The 21,789-nt window shown below is 37.1% G+C and overlaps 1 protein-coding gene across 3 annotated transcripts in view; it reads right to left on the bottom strand.

The window, feature by feature from the left end:
* LOC105486299 (TBC1 domain containing kinase) overlaps positions 1–21,789 on the bottom strand; it is a 236,237-nt gene that overhangs the window by 51,865 nt on the left and 162,583 nt on the right. For all 3 annotated transcript variants that reach the window (XM_011749118.2, XM_011749117.2, XM_011749119.2), the window contains one exon: positions 8,937–9,112. In XM_011749118.2, the coding sequence (XP_011747420.1) occupies positions 8,937–9,112 (176 nt within the window). The remainder of the gene's footprint in view (positions 1–8,936; positions 9,113–21,789) is intronic.

Here is a 21,789-nt window from a genome sequence, read left to right as displayed (position 1 = left end):
AACAAGATATTCAGGACCCAAACTCAGCATTAGACCAAATGAATCTGATATAACTTTACAGACGTCTTCACCCAAAACCAAAAGAATATACATTCTTCTCATCACCACATGGCACATACTCTAAAATCGACCACATAACTAGACATAAAACAATCCTCAATAAATGTATAAGAACTGAAGTAATTCCAAACATTCTCTCAGACCACAGTACAATGAAAATAGAAGTCAACACAATAAAAATCACTCAAAACCATACAATTACATAGAAATTAAACAACATGCTCCTGATTGACTTTTGGGTAAAAAATAAAAGGCAGAAATCAAGAAGTTCTTTTAAAATAAAGAGAACAAAGATACAACATACCAGAATCTCTGGGACACAGTTAAGGCAATGTTAAGAGGGAAATACATAACACCAAATATCCACATCAAAAAGTTAGAAAGATGTTAAATTAACAACCTAACTTCACAACTGAAATAATTAGAAAAATGAGACTAAAACAACCTCAAAGCTAATAAAATGTGAGAAATAATTAAAAAAAAATCAGGGGTGAAGTGAAGGAAATCAAAAAATGAAAAACCATTCAAAAGAGCAATAAATTCAGGAGTTGGTTTTTTGAAAAAAATTGATAAGATAGGCCACTAGTTAGACTAAGAAGAAAGAAGATCCAAATAACACAATTAGAAATGACTAATGAAATATAACCACTGACCCCACAGAAATAAAAATAACCATATGCTCTATGTACGCAAACTAGAAAACCTAGAAGAGATGGATAAATTCCTGGACATATACACCCTCCCAAGACTGAGCCAGAAAGAAACTGATTCCCTGAACAGACCAATAATGATCTTTGAAATTCAATCAGTAATAAATAGCCTACCAACCAAAAAAAGCCCAGGACCTGATGGATTCAAAACCAAATTCTACCAAATGTACAAGGAAGAGCTGGTACCATTCCTACTGAAACTATTCCAAAAAAATTTAGAAGAAGGGACTTCTACCTAACTCATTCTATGAGGCCAGTATCAACTTCATACCAAAGCCTGGCAGAGACACAATAAAAAAAATAAAACTTCAGACCAACATCCTTGATGAACATCGATGCAAAAATCCTCAATGAAATATTTGTAAACCTAATCCAGCAGCACATCAAAAAGCTACTTCACCATGATCGAGTAGGCTTCATCCCTGGGATGCAAGATTGGCTCGACATGCAAAAAATCAATAAATGTGATTCATTACATAAGCAGAACTAAAGACAGAAACCATATAATTAACTCAACAGATGCAGAAAAGACTTGATAAAATTAAACATCCATTCACGTTAACAACTCTCAATAAACTAGCTATTGAAGGAATATACTTCAAAATAATAAGAGCTATCTATGACAAAACCACAGCCAACATTATACTGAATAGGCACAAGCTGGAAGCATTCCCCTTGAAAACTGGCACAAGACAAGAATGCCCTCTCTCACCACTTCTATGCAACACATTATTGAAAGACCGAGTCAGAACAATGAGGCAAGAGAAAGAAATAAAGTGCATTCAAATAGGAAGAGAAGAAGTCAAACTATCTCTGTAGATGACATGATTCTATATCTAGAAAAACATGCAGTCTTGACCCAAAAGCTCCTTCAGCTGATAAACAACTTCAGTGAGGTTGCAGGATACAAAATCAATGTACAAAAATCACCTATACACCAATGACAACCAACCTGAAAGCAAAATCAGAAAGGCAATCCCATTCACAATTGCCCCCCCAAAACACACACTCCCTAGGAGTACAGCACACCAGGGAAGTGAAGGACCTCTAAAATGAGAATTACAAAACACTACTCAAAGAAATCAGAGAAGACACAAACAAATGGAAAGACATCCCATGCTTATGGATAGGAAGGATCAATATCATGAAAATGGCTGTACTGCCCAAAGCAATATACAGTTTCAATGCTATTCCTATCAAACTACCAAGGACAATATTCACAGAACAAGAAAAAACTATTTTAAAATTCATATGGAACCAAAAAAGGGCCTGAATATCCAAGACAATGCTAAGCAAAAAGAACAAAGCTGGAGACATCATGCTACCCAACTTCAAACTATACTGCAAGGCTACAGTAACCAAAACAGCATGGCACTGGTAAAGAAACAGGCACATAGACTAATGGAACAGACTAGAGAGCCTAAACATCTAAGACCATCTGATCTTTGACAAAGCTGACAAAAAACAAGAAATGGGAAAAAGACTCCCTATTAAATAAATAGTGCTGGGATAACTGACTAGCCGTATGCAGAAGATTGAAGATGGAACTCTTCCTTATACCATATACAAAAATCTACTCAAGGTGGGTTAAAAGACTTTAATGTAAAACCCCAAACTATAAAAACTCTGGAAGACAACCTAGGCAATACCATCCTAAACCTAGGAATGGGCTTAGATTTCAGGACAAAGAAACCAAAAGCAATCACAACAAAAGCAAAAATTGACAAATGGGACCTAATTAAACTTAAGAGCTTCTGCAGAGCAAAAGAAACTATCAACAGAGTAAACAGACTGTAGGAGATCGGTCAGGGTCATGGGAAAAATTGTAGAAAGATACAAACCTTCTTGGAAGGCCAGGAGGTTTTACAAAAGCTTCAGAAAAGCATTTGGTTGAAGGCAGCCAAACCCTCTTATCCGGAGCCTGAGAGCGAAGGTTAGATAACAAGTGGATATAAAGGAATTGATCTAGATAAGTTAGTTTACTTAGGCCTTGGAACCTGGTCTTTAATCATCCATGTGCACGACTGCTCTCGCAGGGGATGGCGACCATATTAATTACCCATAAGTGTGTTGACTCAAAGCCTTTGTCATTAAATCTATACTAAATAAATGCCTGCAGCACCAGCTTGTCAGGGCCGCGGCTGCTACAACTCTTTCTGTCAGTGCTCTGGTCCTCTAGCCCACTCTTTCACTGGATACCTGTGTCTGAGTGCATTCTTTAATCTGTCATTCTGCCAGGGTCTGCAGGTCAGACCTGGCAGGTGGTGCTCCACATGAGGAATGCTGCAATGGATCGTGACAGAACCCTCAAAAATGAAGGTGAAAAGACTGCACAGTCAGTAAGTCATTGGTGCCCACTTGGGATTTCCAAGTTTGAGGGAACCGTTCAGGCTAGGGTTTCATCATAAGACAACAGTTATCAGTTCAACAGCAACAGTATATAAAAGTATTGAAACAGCTGCTTAAAGCTAGCAGAGCCTCGGTTTTGCAGGCTCAGTTAAGAGACCTAGTGTACACTATTGTTTCCCATAACCCATGGTTCCTGAAAGAAGGTACTCTAGACGTAGAGCTCTGGGAACAAGTGGATAGAAATCTTAAACAACATGATGCACAAAAGCAATGGGTCTCAATAACATCTTTAATGTTATGGGCTTTGGTTACGGTGGCTCTGGTCCTGCTCTACACAGAAGAGCCTAAAAAGGGAAGAGAGGAGGAACTGTCATCTACCTTACTGCCTCCATCTCCCTCAGCCCCGCTGTTTCTGGGAAAAAATAACAAAGAGGAAACGGAGGTTTTGCCTGAGCCCCCTCCTCCAATAAATTGGAAAAAAGACAAGGGATATGCTATAGCTATGGGACCTTGTCTTAGGCAAGAGGCATTAGATGGGGAGCTCTTATCCTGGCTGGTAATGCAAGATTGACAAGGCAATCAGGTACATGAACCCATTTCTTTTAATGCTTATAAAGAGCTAAGAAAAATCTTTAAAGAAAACGGAGCCAGTAGCCCATTTACAAGAGGGTTAACTGAGGTCACTCTGCAGACCTCTTTCAAATAATGGCCACTGTTATTTCTCCCTTACCCCTAACGTGGCTCTCTCAAAATCCTATTTGGGTAGAACAGTTGCCTTTAAAGGGAGAGAAATTACAAAGAGCCCATGAATTAGCTGAGGAACAACTAAAAGCCATATAGAACCATCAAACAGTCTTTGGAATTTGCCCATTTTCATAATTCCCCAAAAGTCTGGTAAATGGAGACTTTCGCATGACTTATGTGCTATTAATGTTAAGTTGCAACCTATGGGGCCCCTTCAGCAGGCCCCCACTGCCCCCACACGTGGCAATTCCTTGAGAATGGCCTACAATCATTATTGACTTAAAAGACTGCTCTTATACTATTCCCCTTGCAGAACAGGACGGATAAAAATTTGCATTTACAATAACAGCTCTTAATAGTGAAAGGCCAGCTCACTGATTTCATTGGAAAGTGCTTCCTCAGGGAATGTTTAACAGTCCTACCATGTGTCAATATCATGTAAATCAAGCTTTGTCCCCCAGTAGAAAATAATTTCCTAATTGCAGGATTATTCATTTTATGGATGATATTTTACTAGCAGCCCCAACAGAGCCAGTATTTTTAAAGTTACATGCCTCTGTCATAAAGAATACAACGTTAAGAGGTTTAATCATAGAACCTGAAAAAGTACAGATGTCTTCTCCTTGGAAATATCGAAATATCTTGGGTACATTCTAACTTCCCAGTCAGTAAGACCTCAAAAGGTTAAATTAAATACTAGCAACTTACATACCTTAAATGATTATCAGAAATTACTAGGCAATATTAACTGGCTTTGCCCCACCTTGGGCATAACTACTGATAAGTTACAGAATCTGTTTTCTATCTTAAAAGGCAATGCTGCCCTATACTCTCCCAGGTATTTAACTCCTGCAGCAGAAAGGGAAATTGAAGAGATAGAGCAAGCTATTTCTCAGAGACAACTAGATTGCATTGATCCATGGTATTCAGTTCAATTATTTGTTTTTCCCACTAAATACTCCCCTACAGATGACCCCAGGGCTATGCTTCCTAGAAGGGGTTTTTTGCTCACATACCAGGACTAAAACACTCTCTCCCTATATCCAGTTATTCAGTGAAGTCATCTATTCAGGCTGCAGACGATGCAATCAGTTGCTACGTTATGACCCTGATATCAGGATTCCTTTAAGTAAAAAGCAATTCAAGGCAGTATTGCCTTATCTGTGGACCTGCAAATAGCACTCTCTGATTACAAAGGCCATAAAGAGCATGCCCTTCCTGCTGACAAACTCCTTTAGTTCTTATCTTGTACTTCTGTGGTTTTGCCTACTAAAATAGTTCAATCCTCCATACCTAATGCTTTAACACTGTTTACTGATGGCTCTGGTAAACATGGAAAAGAGGCTGTCTGGTGGAGACCACATAATTCCCTCACTTGTTCTGGATTTACTAGCACTCAGAGAGCTGAAGTTGGAGCCTTACTATTGGCCTTGGAAACTTATTCCGTTCAGCTCATCAATATTGTTAGTGAGTCTGCTTACTCTGTTTATTGCAGAAACTTGAGACAGCCCTCATTAAGTCCACCTTGGAGCCCAGCCTGTATGCACTTTTTCTCCGACTTCAGCATTTGCTAGATCAATATACACATCCTATTTTTATCACACAAATTTGAGCCCACAGCTCGCTGCCTGGCCCACTGGCTTATGGCAATGATTAAGCAGATCTACAAGTTAGAACATCACTGCTTGACCACGCCACCCAATTGCATCAATTTTTTCACCAAAACTGGAGAAACTTATTGAAGCAATTTCAACTTACCCAGAGACTAGCTAAACAAATTACCCAGCAATGCCCAGATTGCCGGCTCACAGGTATGTCCCTCCTTCTACAGGTGTTAACCCTAGAGGACTAGAACCTCATCAGTTAGGGCAAACAGATGTGTTACACATGTGCCTGAATTTGAAAAACTAAGATAGGTACATGTATCCATTAAAAACTATTCTCAATTAGTGCTCATGCCTTTCCTGGAGAGTCCACCCGATATGTCATTAAACATCTTCTTTTAACTTTTGCATTTATGGGGCAGCCTACAAAAATTAAAACTGATAATGGTCTGGCTTATGCCAGCTCACAATTTCAACAATTTTGTCACAGTGGACTATCCAATATTCCACAGGCATCCCATATAACCTCCAAGAAGAGGCCATAGTAGAACGTACCCCCTCTGCCCTTAAAAATATGCTCAGAAAACAAAAAAGGGGGAATATGAGTAAGGACCCTGCAACACTATTAGCACAAGCCTTATTTACCCTTAATTTTAAAAATTTAGATGATAAATTTCAATCAGCTGTAGAAAAGCACTTTGCAAAAACCTCTCAAGACATAAAATCTGCAGTTTTATGGAAAGATGTAAACAGTAATGTATGGTGTGGTCCAAATGAATTGTTAACATGGGGGAGAGGATATGTTTGTGTTCACACCCCCTCAGGTCCTCTTTGGATTCCAGCACGACATATGAAACCTTACCATAGCATGGCTAGGACACAACCCAGTACCAGAAATAAAGAAAATGACCCTACAGGACCTACAGCCCCAGACAATGTGGCTTCCTGGGACAACACAGGCCCTGGACAGGACTCTTAAGAAGAGAAATTAAAAGACTGAGCAAATCTGCTCTGGACACAGACACCATTCACTCCAGATAATTTGTTCCTTCCTATGCTTTATTAACTTTTTTAACTCTTTCACTTTACCTGCAACCCCCACCTGCTACTCTCTATTGGGCTCATCTCTTAGATATACCTTTCTTCAGCCCTGTTACTTAAACAAACACCCCCTTCTCAGCTTCTAACAACACAACTGCTTAGCTAAGAGAGATTGACATGTCCCAAATGGGGTTCCTCAATAACAGCACACATTGGACTAAGGTGCCAAGTAATACTACATGTCACTCCTTAATTGGAAAAGAATGTTGCTAATTATGCTCATATTTGCCTTCTATTATTTACTAATTCTAGGATGCAAAGTTGGAATGCGAGCAGTGCCCGCCATGCCTGACAAAGTTGTTGCTACACACATCTGTACTCTTCAATCAACAAAACCTGATGCTAAAAACAGAAAAGGGGGAGATGTAGGAGATAGGGTGGTGGGAAAAATTGTAGAAAGATGCAAACCTTCTCGGAAGGCAGGGAGCTTTTACAAAAGTTTCGGAAATGGATTCGGCTGAAGGTAGCCAAACCCTCTTATCCAGAGCCTGAGAGCAAAGGTTAGATAACAAAGAGATATAAATGAATTAATCTAGATAAGTTAGTTTACTTAGGCCTCGGAACCTGGCCTTTAATCATCCACACACATGACTGCTATCTCTGGGCAGAGTAACCATGTTAATTATGCAAAAGTGTGTTGACTCAAAGCCTTTGTTATTAAATCTGTACTAAATAAATGCCTACAGCACCAACTTGTCAGGGCCACAGCTGCTGACTCTTTATAGCACCCTCCTTGGGGTCTGTAAGTGGCCAGGTCCCCTAGCCCTCTTTTTCACTGGACACCCATGTCTGAGTGCATTCTTACATCTGTCATTTGGCCAGGGTCTGCAGGTCAGACCTGGCAACAGACAACCTACAGAATGGGAGAATTATCTTTAAGATTAAAATAGGATATTATAATGCTATTTTGTATGGTTTTATGGGAGAATGGCTATGAATAAAGACTCAAAAGAAATACAAATTAAAAAGTTAAAAACATTAAACAGATTCTAAACTCTTGAAGTATAAAGTCAGAAGAACTTCTAGACTATGGGTTCTTGATCAGTTAAATAGAATTTAATGCCTCTTTTGGGAGTCCACTCATCCACTCTGCAAAGAATTTCCAGTATTGCTGAAACCCTAACAACCAGGGAGATCAACATTTACACTATCTCCAAACTCAGAAAAATAGAAAGTAGCAACTTTTCACAAAATGATGAGAATATATCTTTGAAATTGTGGGCTCTCAAATTGTACTTTCAGAAACCAAAGATTTTATGAATTACTTAATAAAGTCTGTAAATTATATTTCGAATCTCATTTCAAAAATTGGAATTGAAAATATGAACATGAAAACTTATTGCTGATTGAGTAGCCTTAATCCAAAACTATAAAATCTGAAATGCTCCAAAATCAAACTTTTTGAGTAACAACATCAGGCTCAAAGGAAATGCTCATTAGAGGCTTTTAGATTAGATATTCTGAACTGGTAAGTATATATATAATGGAAATATTCCAAAATCCTAAAAAATATGAAACCTGAAATACTGTCACAAACATTTTGGACACAGGATACCCTGTATATGCCAATTTTAGCATATAAGAAACCATTAACCTGCTAACCCTCCTTTATAGCATTTATAGTTAGTAAATGCTATAAATTTGAACTTATGAAGCAAATTAGTTATAATAAAATTCATTTATATTTTATATATTGAGTTTCTAAGAAAGATTTTAAGACTTGCTCTGTTTTTAAACAAAGTGAAAATCATTTATCTAGATTCTAGAAAATACACAATCAAAGAATCTGAAGAGAATGAAAATAAAAGAAGAGGAGACTGAGCTGTTACTTTTTGTAACTGTTCATACTCCAATGCCAATGAAACCCACTGGATGTTACAGTATGTTCAATAGTAAAATCTTTGCAAATAACACTTTGCAGTTAGTAAAAATACGTGTTCTATATAAGCCAGTGTTTTGAAAATTATAATGAACACAAGGTCAATGTTGAGATGTAGCAAACTTTTTCTCCAGGCTATGAGGTAGAACAGGTGTATACTTACTCTTCATCTTTGCCACAATTCCTATCTATAGTATGAAGGATTCAAATGCCTTCAAGAATAGCAATATACACTAGAGAAACACAATAAGCAAGAAAATATTCTAATATTCTAGTGGTGTTTGGAAAATATCATAAGGTCTCTGGCATGTAATGTTATCTTATAAAACCTTATGTAAGACCATTCTGACATCCAGTTTGAGAGTAATTTAACTACTTGAATTCAGAAGAATCCCAGAATTTTTTTTTTTTAACCACGCACCATTTAAATGAAAGGATGCAATATAAATAAGCAGTACCACCCTTTAAAACAGCATATGCAAAGGATACTCTTCACTGTTCCGGATGTCAACCACCAGGAGCTTTGGTTTACTGGACTTTGTTTTCTTGGTGGGTGTTTTGAAGTGGCCTGTCATTGTCAGCTCACACAAGTCAATCAGGTCCTCTGCTGAAATCCGTGGTGATACTTCTGACTTTAGGTCATTTAATGGGATGGATTCTCTTGACTGAAAAAAAATGTACAAACAAAAAAATATTGAGAATATCATAGAAAAACAGATTATCCCCAGTAATAGAATATCTTGATACCAAAGAATACAGCATATAAGAGAAGAGGAAACTATCTAATTTTCAGTCTATTGTGTAATTCAGTGGTCTCCAGCCCCCAGGCCATGGACTGGTACTGGTCCATGGCCTGTTAGAGACTGGGCTACACAGCAGGAAGTGAGTGGCAAGCGAGTCAGCAAAGTTGCATCTGTATTTACAGTTGCTCCCCATTGCTCCATTACCGTCTGAGCTCTGCCTCCTGTCAGATCAGTGGTGGAATTAGATTTTCATAGGAGTACAAACGCTGTTGTGAACTGCATATGTGAGGGGTCTAGGTTGCATGCTCTTTATGAGAGTCTAATGCTTGATGATCTGTCACTGTCTCCCATCACCTCCAGATAGGACCATCTAGTTGCAGTAAAACAAGCTCAGGGCTCCCACTGATTCTATCTTATGGTAAGTTGTATAATTATTTCATTTTATATTACAATGTAATAATAATATAAATAAAGTGCATGATAAATGTAATGTGCTTGAATCATCCTGAAACCATCCCCCCAACCCCAAACCCAGTCCATGGAAACACTGTCTTCCAGGAAAACAGTCCCTGGTGCCAAAATGGCTGGGGACCGCTAGCGTAACTGATTCTTTACTATTGAGGTTTACTTCTTTATTATTTACACCTACAGGAAAGCATTATTGTTTTGACTGACTGCTCATGTTTTGACTACATGTTTTGACTGACTCAAACATGTAGAAAGAGATGAGGCAAAGTTTTCTTTATGAGAGTGCTGTGTCTTTAGAAAAAACAGCTCTTTTAAGGACATTTCACTTTTCTTTAAATATAAATTACTGTTGTTTTGAAATGCATTAATTTTAACTCAGGTAATATGAGAAATTGCACTGTAATTAGGCATATATAGTAATTAAAGAAACTGGTTCTAATACATGTATTGGACTTTTATAATATAATTTATGTTATATATAAATGGTTGAGTGGAAACTTGATTCTCAGAGATGAATAAAGAGCATCCTAATGATTTCTTAAATAGTAAACCAAACTAACAATGTGTCTCAACTGTGAAGGAGGTAAACTCAAGACTCCAGGCTATCAAACCCATCCACTGGTTTGTGTCTATGACATGGCATAAAGATGATTCAGACTAAGGGCTGTTTACAATTATTCTCTGTTTCTTAGCAGAAAGAAGGATGAGCCTTCCCCCATAATAGGCAATGCAATACAACACAACTAAATTCAACACAAATTTATTGAGCACTAGTGATCTCTTGAAATCTTACGTGACATGACTTGAGAATTTAAACACTTAAAAAATTCAAGTGTTTAAAATATAAGGAGTCAAAAAAGTTTTCATTTATATGTTTCATAAGTTATCAAAATAGTCTAATAATTATCTCATTTACTCATTTTCTCAGTTGCATTGTGGAATTCTACACTTAGAATGTCCATTTTAGAATTTCTAGGTAAGAAAAAATAAACCATACAAATCATTTACCAGACAGATTTATTTTTAAAAAATGGTTTTCAATTGGAGTTTGATGTCAGCTCTCACCCCGTGGGTCTCCTCAGTTGTACTCTGAATTATTCAGTGGTAAAGTGCTTGTTCTCTCATTTCATTAACTTTCAAATAGAAATGGAAATTGCTAAGCTTTATGGGGTTATGGCTTTCAATAAAAAATAGGCATTAAGCATCTTAATTTTTTAATAATAAGAATTAAAGCTACTTAAACATCCTGAAATTAAAAGTGCTTCAGAAAGATTAAAGAGTTTTGAAATCAGCAAGCCATACAATCAATGCTTCCATCTCCTTTTTCATTAGATTGCAATCTCTACAGGTATTTTTTCCAGTCTTCACATGAAGTCATACATTTATGAAGATAAAATAAAGAACTTTTTGATTAATCTAGTTCCACTTTTAGTCATTTTGTGATGAATGTGGCATTTCAAACTGAAGTTTCATCTGAGTGAAAAGAGTGCCCTGACTAATGAAGAAGAGGATTTGTCCAAAGTATTTTCTATGAAGAACTGACTGATTTAAATAAAGATTTGACCTCGGCATTGGTTCCAATCAAATGCATTATATGGGAGGAGTTTTTCAAAGGAAAGAGTATTGCTATATGAAGAGAAAGAGAGGAACTGCTGACAAATTTAAATGTTCTAAACTTCCATGAATGTGTATGTGTAAAGAACTTTAATGTATACAAGTTCTTCTGCAAATTAATTTTAGGAGATTAGTAAATTAAATTTAGAACAAATTATACTACTTTGCTTTATGAAGAAAATAATTACAATATGAAAAATACAGAATTTAGTTTTTCATAGTTTTATAAGCAAATTTACTATTCATTTAAAATTTCCACTTAGAGGCATAAAAGTAAAACTGCACAACTTTTGTCTTATTTAGTATTATAGATATTGTGTGTCTATATCACATTTTCCTTGTGTGAATGGGGGTTTCAAATTCATGAGACTTTGTTTATGGGTAATGGACAAGATTTAGGATAATTATAAAACAACACTGGAAATGTCCATCAATTTATCATTTCTGCCCAAAAGCCTTTAGATACACTGCATGTTAAGCTTAGATGTCCACCCAGAAATAAATCCATGTATTTACAGCCAACTGATTCTTGACAAAGCTGCCAAGAACTTTCAGTAGGGGAAGGGACAGTCTTTTCAATAAATGGTACTAGAAAAACTGAATATCTATATACTGAAAAATGAAACTAGACCCCTCTTACTACATGCAAAAATCAGATAAAGATGAATTAAAGACTTAAATATAAGACCTGAAACTATAAAGCTACTAGAAGAAAACATTGTGGAAATGCTTCAGGACATTGGTCTGGGAAATGATTGTTTGGATAAGACCTCAAAAGCACAGGCAACAGAAGCATAACTAGACATAGAATTACATCATTCTAAAAAGCTTCTTCACAGCAAAGAAAACATCTCAGTAAAGAGACAACTTACAGAATGGGAGAAAATATGTGCAAACTCTCCACCAGACAAGGGATTAATAACCAGAATATATAAGGAACTCAATAGCAATAATAAAATAATCTGATTTACGAATGGGCAAATGATCTGAATAAACATTTCTCAAGAAAAAATATGCAAATGGCCAAAAGGTACATGGAAAAACAAAAGGTCAACACCACTAATCAACAGAGAAATGTAAATCAAAACCACAATGTGGTATCATCTCTCCTGGGTTAAAATTGCTGTTATCAAAAAGACAAAAAACATGGATGTTAGCAAGGATGTGGAGAAAGGAGAATGCTGGTACTATGTTGGTGGGAATGTAAATTAGTATAGCCACTTTGGAAAACAGTATGGAGATTCCTCAAAAAACTAAAAACAGTTGCACTATATGATCCAGCCAGCAATCCCACTGCTAGGCATATACCCAAAAGAAAGGAAATGAGGATATCAAAGAAATATGCACTCCCATGTTCATTACAGCACTATTCACAATAGCCAAGATACAGAACCTAAATGTCTATCAATGGATGAATAAAGAAAATGTATATTTATTAATATACACAATGAATTACTATTCAGCCATTAAAAAAGAATGAAATCCGGCCGGGTGCAGTGGTTCATGCCTGTAATCCCATTATTTTATTGTGCCACTGCACTCTAGCCTGGGTGATAGATCGAAACTCCATCTCAAAAAAATAAAATTAAAAAAAATAAAAGAATGAAATCCTATCATTTGCAGCAAAATGGATGGCATTGGAGGTCATCATGTTAAGTGAAATAAGCCAGGCACAGAAAGGCAAATATTCCATGTTCTCAATCGTACATGGAAACTAAGTAAGTTGATCTGATGGAAGTAGAGAGCAGAACAGTAGTTGCTGGGAAAGGTGGACAAGGTGGGTTCGGGACATAGTGGGAGAGTGGTGGGGTGGAGGTGGTGGTGGTGTGGGAGATGGGGATGAAGAGAGACTGGTTAATGAATATGGAAATACAGTTAGACAGAAGGAATAAGTTCTAGTATTCAATAGCACAGTAGAGTGACTATAGTTAACAATAATTTATAGTGTATTTCAAAAGAACTAGATTTGAAATATTTCCAACACAAAGCAATGATAAAGACTTATGGAGTAAATCTATATAAAGTATTTAGAATGGTGTCTGATAAGATATGTGCTCTATAAATTTTTATCTTTTACCTCTTTTCTCACCCCTCACCATCTTGCCCCTTATGCTTTAGCATTAGCACAGTATTTGCCTTTTCATGCCACTGTGCCTTTGCACATGTTGTTCCTTCTGCTTAGAAAGCCACAACCTGTCCATCTAATAAATCCCTGCTGGCCTTTCAAATCTCAGTTCAAACACTACTTTCTCTGTGAAGAAAGCCTTTCTTTTTAACTCCTAAGTTTCTCTTCTATGTCTCACAGGTATCTGGTATACATCTTTATTATAATGAGATGGGTCATTTCCCACTAGACTAAAGGCTTCTCACGCATGAGAAAAATTATTTTTATACCTTGTTTTCCTCAGGACACAGTGTATTATCTGACACACAGAAAGTATTAAGCTATATATACTGATTATATCGGAATAAAATAGTATTTCCAAATCATCTATTTTTCATGAGTAACTTTGTGCTATGAGGTATGTGTATGTTACCAAAACAGTGTGGACATACCTCTATTACAGTAATTACTGTTTGTGAGATATTATCTATTTCTCCACTTGACTTACAATAAGTCTCCTTGAATGGAGGTTCCATGTGTTTTCATATTTGTATCTCCAAAAGTTAGCACAAGGTCTGGCACAAAAAAACTCAATGGATATTTGAAAAATGAATGAATGAGTGAATAAAACATATGATTAAATGATTCTGCAGAGCAGAATCAATTCTTATGTCTGGATTATCAGACAAACTCTTCAGGGATGCCAAGTCATCACACGCTCTCTGGCATCTGAGCACCATGATGGTTAATAAAGAACACTAAAATGTACATCTGCCTCAGTAATTTGTCAACAAAGTCATCTTTTGTTTCCTCAACTGAAAAATTAGAGATGACAGTTGCTACCATATAAAGCTTTCAAAACTGTGCTCTAAGTGAAAGAAGTTGGATGGGCATGGTGGCTCATGCCTGTATTCCCAGCACTTTGGGAGGCCAAGGTGGACAGATGACAAGGTCAGGAGATCGAGACCACACTGGTCAACATGGTGAACCCCATCTCTACTAAAAATACAAAAATTAGCTGGGTGTGGTGACACGTGCCTATAATCCCAGCTACTCGGGAGACTAAGGCAGGAGAATTGCTGGAACCCAGGAGGCAGATATTGCAGTGAGCTGAGATTGTGCTACTGCCCTCCAGCCTGGTGACAGAGCAAGATTCCGTCTCAAAAAAAAAAAAAAAAAAAAAAAAAAAAAAAAAGAAGTTATGTGAATATAAAGAAGGCCAAAAATAAACAAAATATCCCAAACTATCTTTAGGAAAATAGGCAACATAATTTAATGATAATAAATATATCAATGAAGGGAAAAACAGACAAATATTAGAGTTGACATTTTGGGGAAAACAAAAAACAAAGTTCAAAAATCTGTAAATGGACTGTGAGCATGCGTGTGTGTGTGAGAGGGAGAGAAATTACAAATCAGAAAAACTGTGTTTTTATATTCTTTTCCTTTCTCATTTTCAGTCATATTATGAGAACATATATAAGCATACAGAAATATTTAAAAAATATTATAATACTCTGTACAATTCTATAGTAATACATTAAAAAATATTGATCCAAATATTCCCCAAAGAGTAGAAACCCTCAGAAAATCTATATGTTCATACGCCTAAGTACACCTGAATAAACTGAGGTGTGTGCATGTGTGTGTTCACGTTTGTGTGTGTGTGTGTGTATGTGTTCAAAACTCATAGAAAACCTTAATAGGCCTTTTTAAATATAGCTAAAATTTTAAAGTTTTCAAATGATTACGTTGAAGAAAGGTGACAAGCACAATTTTCTTCCAAACAATTCTATCTCCTTTTCAAAGTATAGGGAATTCTCAATGATATAATAACTGCTCAAAGGCAAAAAAATATTGAAAAGTGCCCCAGGCCATTTTATTTATGAAGCTGCCTTAAGCTAATATTTAAATCTGACAAGGATAGCACTATACACACACACGTACATGCACACCTCCCCAATATTCCTTAGAAAAACAGATTTTAAGGCTCTAAAAACTGTAAAGGCTGAATGCAATGTGGTTTTTAATACTTCCATAAAAATGACTTAGGATATATTTCAGGAATGAAAGATGATTCAATATTAGGAAAATTTTAAATATAGTTCATCAACTTAATTGGTCAAAGGATACCAATATGTAATCACCACTATAAGTTACATAAGGTCAGATGTGATACAAATTCACATCGACTCCCAATTTTAGAAAAAGAAAACCCCATTGTAGACGCATATCAGAAGAAAACTTAATTAGAATAATGAAACGTTTTTTGAGACAGCTATTCTTTATCTTAAATATTTGACATTCTACTTATCAATGAATCACTAGAAGCAGAGTTAATGAAATCACGATGTATATAGTCTTAGAAAACCCAGAATAATCCAAGGAAAATCCAGTGAAACTGCAAAGAATTTCATTAGGGTTTAGTTACAACATACACACAACAAAATGATTAGCTTTTCTATATAGCAGCAGTAGTCAGAACATATAATAGGCAAAAGCTTACATTCATTATATCAAAATATTCATCCAAAATAAACTACCTAGAATTAAGCTTATATTTAAAGAAAATGAAATAGTTTCATGCAAGACATTTGAAAAAATGAGGAGGGGGATATTAGATGCTTTCTAGCATCTAATTTCTAGCATCAATATTATAAGAACTTTGTTTTTCCTTAGGGTAATATATATATATATATATATTATAAGTACAATCAAAATCCTAAAATGAATCTTTTTTTATTTTGAAACTTAAAATTTGAAGTTTATTTGACAAACTAAATAGACAAAAATGTCAAGAAAATATTAGAAAATAATAAATAAAACACAATGTCATATATTAAAACCGTACAAAGTTAATACTGTATGATATTGCATCAGGAAAGACTAAAAGATTAATTGGATATAATGGAATGCACAGAAGCAGACTCAAATACACATAAATATTTGGAAAAGAAAAGGATGTCATGTCAAATCACTGGGTGATTGGAAATGGCATCATTCTATTCTTTTATTCTTTATTATTTAGAATATAGTAGTGGGATAACTTGTTAACTAGAAGAAAGCAAAACTGTGTTTCTATCTTACATAAGACAGAAAAATGATTTATATAGACTAAGCACTTATTTTATTTCAATTTCTGGGATACATGTGCAGGACATGCAGGTTTGTTACATAGGAAACATGTGCCATGGTGGTTTGCTGCACCTATTGATCCATCGCCTAGGTATTAATCCCTGCATGCATTAGCTCTTTATGCTGATGCTCTCCCTCTCTCCATACCCTGGGCAGGCCCCAGTGTGTGTTGTTCCTCTCCCTGTGCCCATGTGTTTTCATTGTTTAGTTCCCACTTACAAGTGAACATGCGGTGTTTGGTTTTCTGTTCCTGCGTTAGTTTGCTGAGGATAATGGCTTACAGCTAGATGAAGCACTTCTTAAGTACAAAGAAATGAAATCACAAAAGAAAGAAAAAGTATTGATGACTTGAAACATTTATGTGTATAGCAAAGATGAATTCTTAAAGAAGAGTAGTATGTGAATAAAACAAATTTAAGATGTCCTTAATATAAACAGAGTTCTTGTAACAAATAAAATCCTGCTTAAAAAAAAGGGGCGATAAAAACATATACTTGACAAAAGAAGAAACATAAATAGGTAATAAAAATGTTTTACCTCATTAATAATCACAGAAATACAAAGAAGTATTTACAGTCATAGAAATACAAAAAGTAGGTAAGTATTCTGGTTATCTTCTGTTTGCCCTTCCAGACTCACTCTCCACTGGTCTCCACCTTGCCTTCTATCCTAGGTGGCAACCTGTTTAGACTGTGTCAAGAGGGACTTTCAATCTTCTGGCTTTAAAATGGGTACAGACAATGGGGAGAGTGAGGTCACAGTATTCATTCCCCTAGTATATTGGCTTGGTTGTGTCCCTTGATCAAAGGTCACTGTGCTTCTCAAGATAGTGCTCTCTACTTGCCTCTCTTATCCATCTTCTGGTAACCACTTATTCCCTTAACTAGGGGTGGTAATAGGTCTGTAACTAATACCCATAATTTATTCCATTATCTCTTTCATTTCCCCTCAAAGGCACCATCTTGTAATTACAATCTCTCAATAAATTCATTTTAAGTATCTTAATTTGAGGGTACTAATTTTTGATGATGGAAAGAGATACCTAGTGAATGTATAAATCAACATAAACTTTCTAGAGAAAAATTTATAATATGTATTAAAATATGCACATCTTTTAATCTAGAAATTTCTTAGAAATTTGTTCTATGGACAGTTACAGATTATACAAAGTTGCACAGAAAAAACATTTATCAAACACAGTTTTTCTTAAATTGTGAAAAACAAAAATGTTAATACATAATAAAAGAGGATAGAACAAATAAATAGCACTGAACCCATGTAAAGAAATCCCATTCACCAATTAAAACTATGTTTAGAAAAAATATTTCCTAATGAAGAAAATGTTCAGGATATATTATTAAGGGGATATTATATATTATCAAGGGAAAAAAGACGCCGCAATACTATAAGTTAATTATGGACCACTTTGGTGCTAAATACACACACACACCCCCCACAGAAACTGCAAAAGTGGTTAATTCTGAGTAGTGGAATTAATTTTACTTCTGTTCTTCCTCATTTTCTGTGTTTAAATTTTATTCATTAATGAGCTATTTTTGAATAATTAAACACATAAAAATATGCAATTTGTTTTCAATCAGCATTATTAAACTCTCTTCCATACTTCATAACTATGAATCTAATTGTTTTAAGATAATTCCGATGAAATGTTTACAGCAATGTAAAAAGACTTTCCAAATGAGAAGCCATGACTATACTTATAACAGGTAATCAGATCTGGCACTGAAAAACATGCAGAGATGTTAAAAAAAAATATTATTTTTAAATTCAGATTGATATGGACTAGCTGTGTCCCCACCCAAATCTCACCTTGAATTATAATAATCCCCACATGTCAAAGATAGGGCCAGGTGGAGGTAATTGAATCATGGGGGTGGTTCCCCCCATACTCTTCTCATGGTAGTGAGTAAGTCTCATGAGATCGGATGGTTTTGTAAATAGGAGGTCCCCTGCACAAGCTCTTGCCTGCTGCCATGTAAGATATGACTTTGCTCTTCATTTGCCTTCCACCATGACAGGCCTCCCGAGCCATGTGGAACTGCGAGTCAATTAAACATGTTTCCTTTATAAATTACCCAGTTTGGGGTATGTCATTATTAGCAGCATGAAAAGAGATTAATACAGTAGCCCAGGCCAGTGGCTTATGCCTGTAATCTCAGCACTTTGGCAGGCCGAGGCAGGCAGATCACCTGAGGTTGGGAGTTTGAGACCAGCCTGACCAAGAGTGAGAAAACCCATCTCTACTAGAAATACAAAAATTAGCTGGGTGTGGTGGCTCATGCTTGTAATCCCAGCTACTTGGGAGGCTGAGGTAGGAGAATTGCTTGAACCCAGGAGACGGAGGTTTCAGTGAGCCAGGATCGCATCACTGCACTTCAGCCTGGGCAACAAGAGCAAAATTCTATCTCAAAAAATAAATAAATGAATAAAAATATACAAACTGATACCAGTAGAGTGTGGTGCTGCTGTAAAGATGCCCAAAAATGTGGAAGCAAGTTTGGAACTGGGTAACACGCAGAAGTTGGAACAGTTTGGAGGGCTCAGAAGAAGACAGAAAAAGGTGGGAAAGTTTAGAACTTCCTAGAGACTTGTTGAATGGCTTTGATCAAAATGCTGATAGTCATATGAAAAATAAGGTCCAGGTTGAGGTGGTCTCAGATGTTGATAAGGACCCTGTTGGGAACTGGAGTAAAGATCACTCTTGCTATGAAAAGTGACTGGCAGCATTTGCTCCTGCACTAGAGATCTGTGGAACTGTGAATATGATAGAGATGATTTAGGGTATCTGGTGGAAGAAATTTCCAAGTTGTAAAGCATTCCAGAGGAAGCAGAGCACAAAAGTTTGAAAAATCTGAAGGATGACAATGTGATAAAAGAAAAACCAATTTTCTTGGGAGAAATTCAAGCCAGCTGCAGAAATTTGCGTAAGTAATGAGGGACCAAATGTTGATCATCAAGACAATGGGGAAAATGTCTCCAGGGCACGCAGGAGACCTTCACAGCAGCCCATCCTATCACAGGCCTGGAGGCCTAGGAGCAAAAAATGGTTTTGTGGGTGGGGCCCAGGGCCCCACTGCTCTATGAAGCCTCATGATATGGTGCCCTGCATCACAGCTGCTTCAGCTCCAGCCCTGGCTAAAGGGGGCCAACGTACAGCTCAAGCCTTTGTTTCAGGGGGTGCAAGCCCCAAACCTTGGTGGCTTACATGTAGTGTTGGGCCTGTGGTGCACAGAAGTGCACTGAAGTCAAGAATTGAGGTTTAGAAATATCTGCCTAGATTTCAGGGGATGTCCAGGCAAAAGTTTGCTGCTGGGGCAGAGCTCTCTCATGGAGAACAGCTATAGAGCACTGCCTAATGGAGCTGTGAGAAGAGGGCAATAGTCCTCCAAACCCGAGAATGGTAGATCCACTGACAGCTTGCACTGTGAGCCTGGAAAAACCACAGACACTCAATGCTAGCTCATGAAAGCAGCTGGGAGTGGGGCTGTACCCTACAATGCCAGAGGGGCAGAGCTGCCCAAGGCTGTGGGAGCACACCTCTTGCATCATGTGACCTGGATGTAAGACATGGAGTCAAAGGAGATCGTTATGGAACTTAAAGTTTAATGACTGCCTTACTGGAGCTTTAACTTGCATGGCACCTGTGGCCCTTTTGTTTTGGCCAATTTCTCCCCTTTGGAATGGGTATATTTACCCAATGCCTGTACCCTACTGTATCTGAGAAATGCTTTTGATTTTACAGGCTCATAAGCAGAAGGGACTTGCCTTGTCTCAGATGAGACTTTGGACTGTGTACTTCTGAGTTAATGCTGAAATGAGTTAAGACTTTGGAGGACTGTTGGGAAGGCATGATTGGTTTTGAAATGTGAGGACATGAGATTTGGGAGGGGCCAGGGACAGAAAGATATGGTTTGGCTGTGTCCCCACCCAAATCTCACCTTGAACTGTAATAATCCCCAAGTGTGAAGGGGATGGGGTCAGGTGGAAATAGTTGAATCATGGGGGTCCTTTCCCCCGTACTGTTCTCATGGTAGTGAATAAGTCTTATAAGATCTAATGGTTTTATAAGTAAGAGTTCCCCTGCACAAGGTCTTGCCTGCTGATATGTAAGATGTGACTTTGCTCCTCATTCACTTTCCACCATGACTGTGAGGCCTTCCCAGCAAATGGAACTGTGAGTCAATTAAATCTCTTTCCTTTATAAATTACTCAGTCTTGGGTATATCTTTATTAGCAGATTGAGAACAGACCAACACAGATAAAGTCTAAAAATGATAAAAAGAGATCATTAAATAGGACAGGCTTTCATGCATTCAAGGCTGGAAAACACACAAAAGATAACATACACAAGTCAATAAAAAATGTTTTAGGTTCACTGAAATGTTTCATTGGTAAGGCCTACTCTACCATTTGCATGAAGAAATTTTTAAATAAACTGATGCTTATCTACATTTTCACAAAACATATTTAGAATTTAGAGAAAAGGGCCCATTGGCTACATATAAGAATATTTAGGCTGGGCGCGGTGGCTCACGCCTGCAATCTCAGCACTTTGGGAGGCCAAGGCGGGCCTTGGTCACTTGAAGTCCAGAGTTCGAGACCAGCCTGGCCAATATGGTGAAACCCTTTCACCACCAAAACTACAAAAATTAGCCGGGCATGGTGGTGGGCGCCTGTAATCCCAGCTACTCGGGAGGCTGAGGCAGAAGAATTGCTTGAACCCAGGAGGTGGAGGTTGCAGTAAATGCAGATCATGCCACTGCACTCCAGCCTGGGTGACAAGAACGAGACTCCATCTCAAAAACAAAACAAAAAGCTGACTAGGAACTAAATAGTTTGTTTCAGCATGACAGTACACTTTTTGTTTTGAGGACAACGTATAAAAGTAAAACAGTTTTTTTAAAGTGACATATAATGTTTCTAGGAGGGAAACTGGATTAACAGAAACATGCTAATGACCACAGAGCCAGGTACACCAAAAGCTTAAATTCCTTATATTTCATTTGCATACTCCATGGTAATTATAATAGCATCCTGCCCAGAGAAGGCGCTAAAAGGTTTGATAAACGAATGTAAGTATAAAAGGATGCTGAGTGACCGGGTGCAGTGGCTCATGCCTGTAATCCCAGCACTTTGGGAGGCCGAGGCAGGCAGATTACGAGGTCAGGAGATCGAGACCATCCTGGCTAACATGGTGAAACCCCATCTCTACTAAAAATACAAAGAATTCGCTGGGCGTGATGGTAGGTGTCTGTAG

The sequence above is a fragment of the Macaca nemestrina genome, chromosome 3 (assembly GCF_043159975.1).
Source record: "Macaca nemestrina isolate mMacNem1 chromosome 3, mMacNem.hap1, whole genome shotgun sequence".
Lineage (NCBI taxonomy): Eukaryota > Metazoa > Chordata > Mammalia > Primates > Cercopithecidae > Macaca > Macaca nemestrina.
Note: the sequence above shows the minus strand (reverse complement) of the source record. Positions and strands in the feature narration are given on the sequence as shown.